This window comes from Cebus imitator, unplaced genomic scaffold, assembly GCF_001604975.1.
Source record: "Cebus imitator isolate Cc_AM_T3 unplaced genomic scaffold, Cebus_imitator-1.0 Scaffold9, whole genome shotgun sequence".
Lineage (NCBI taxonomy): Eukaryota > Metazoa > Chordata > Mammalia > Primates > Cebidae > Cebus > Cebus imitator.
Window position 1 is genome coordinate 8056881 of NW_016107324.1, and position 1510 is coordinate 8058390.

General features: G+C 40.3%; 1 protein-coding gene across 3 annotated transcripts in view; it reads right to left on the reverse strand.

Annotated features, from left to right (window-relative positions):
* Nucleotides 1-1510, reverse strand: part of SLC12A1 (solute carrier family 12 member 1) — a 102383-nt gene that overhangs the window by 2275 nt on the left and 98598 nt on the right. For all 3 annotated transcript variants that reach the window (XM_017545113.2, XM_017545105.2, XM_017545119.2), the window contains exon 26: nt 373-440. In XM_017545113.2, the coding sequence (XP_017400602.1) occupies nt 373-440 (68 nt within the window). The remainder of the gene's footprint in view (nt 1-372; nt 441-1510) is intronic.

The following is a 1510-nucleotide window of genomic DNA, read 5'->3' on the forward strand; positions in this document are numbered from 1 at the left end:
GTAGAGACGGGGTTTCACCATGTTGACCAGGATGGTCTCGATCTCTTGACCTCGTGATCCACCCGCCTCGGCCTCCCAAAGTGCTGGGATTACAGGCGTGAGCCACCGCGCCCGGCCTGGAGCATGGTCTTACTAGATGGGCACACGCCTCTGGATAAGGCATGGCAGACAGCAAGTTGAATCGAGGCTCTCCGACACTCACGGGCCTGAGGGGTCAGGGTCTTAGGGTGGCACTTACCTTTCTTTACTGTCTAAGAATCCCACATGTTCCCCCCCAAAACTAAAATTCCCACCTGAAGAACCGAAAGCTTTTAAATGCCCATTTATCCTGATTTATTTCTAACATTCTTCAATGCTTGCAATGATACTTACAGGACAATGAGATTAGCGGCTCTTGAGTGCTCCTGTAAGAGTTCATTCAGTCGAACTTGGCGGTAACTCTGTGGACAATATTTAGATTTGTTGAGTACAGTTCTACTAGAATTATGAATGAGAATTTATTTTCTTACTGCAAATCATGAACAAGCAGAAAATCTCATCTTAAAAAATGTGTAAAAATTACAATAACTTTTTCAGGCTTAAAACTTAAGTGTTTTAAAACCTCATGAGAAATTTTAGAAATATTAAGAATAAAACACATTACAAAGATTTTCATTTTGTAGTGGCTTATTAAATTCTAGGGAGGGGGAAGCAAACAGCATAGATAACATTAAAAAGAAGGTGAGAATGACCAATTTGAGGCAATAGGTTTTCTGTTAAAGAAAATGGATTGAATCTTGATACCAATTTGATTCTCTAAGAACATAGATTATATTCTAGTCTGCCTTTCTTTAAGCTCTCTGAATATTCTCTAAGCACAGAGGGCTGGCTTCAATTAAAAAGCCGCCAAAAGACTCACTTGGAAAAATAACCACGTTGCAATGATGAGAGTAATATTTATTATTGTATTTCACTGGTTCAGAAACTAAAGCGCAGATGAGTGATTTGCTCCATTATATAAAACTTTGTTAAAAGTAGGAAGTTTATTACACACTGACTTTTTGATTCTAGTTCAGTCTCTCTCTCTTTTTTTTTTTCCACTATATCTAAAAGGCTTTGGGTATTTCTTTCTCAAATTTTTCCAAGTTCAGCTCCTAATTTAGTTTATGTAGGGCATGGTGGGCAGGCAGTCCAAGCAAAGCTTTTGAGGTTTGTGGGCCACAGGGGTCAGGGTCTCAGGGTGGCACTTATCTGGACTTCACTGTCCAAAAGCCCATATGGTCCAGTAAAATAAAATCCCACCTGATGAGTTATGAGCTTTTAAATTGATTAACCCGATTTATCCTAAGATTTCTCTTTTTTTCTGAAACAGGGGTTCACTCTGGTCATCCAGACCGGAGTACAATGGCACAATCTCGGCTCACGTCCGCCCCCTGGGCTCAAGCAATCCTCCTGCCTTAGCCTCCCAAGTAGCTGGGACTACAGGCACATACTACCTCTCCAGCCTAATTTTTTTTTTTTTTTTTTTTTT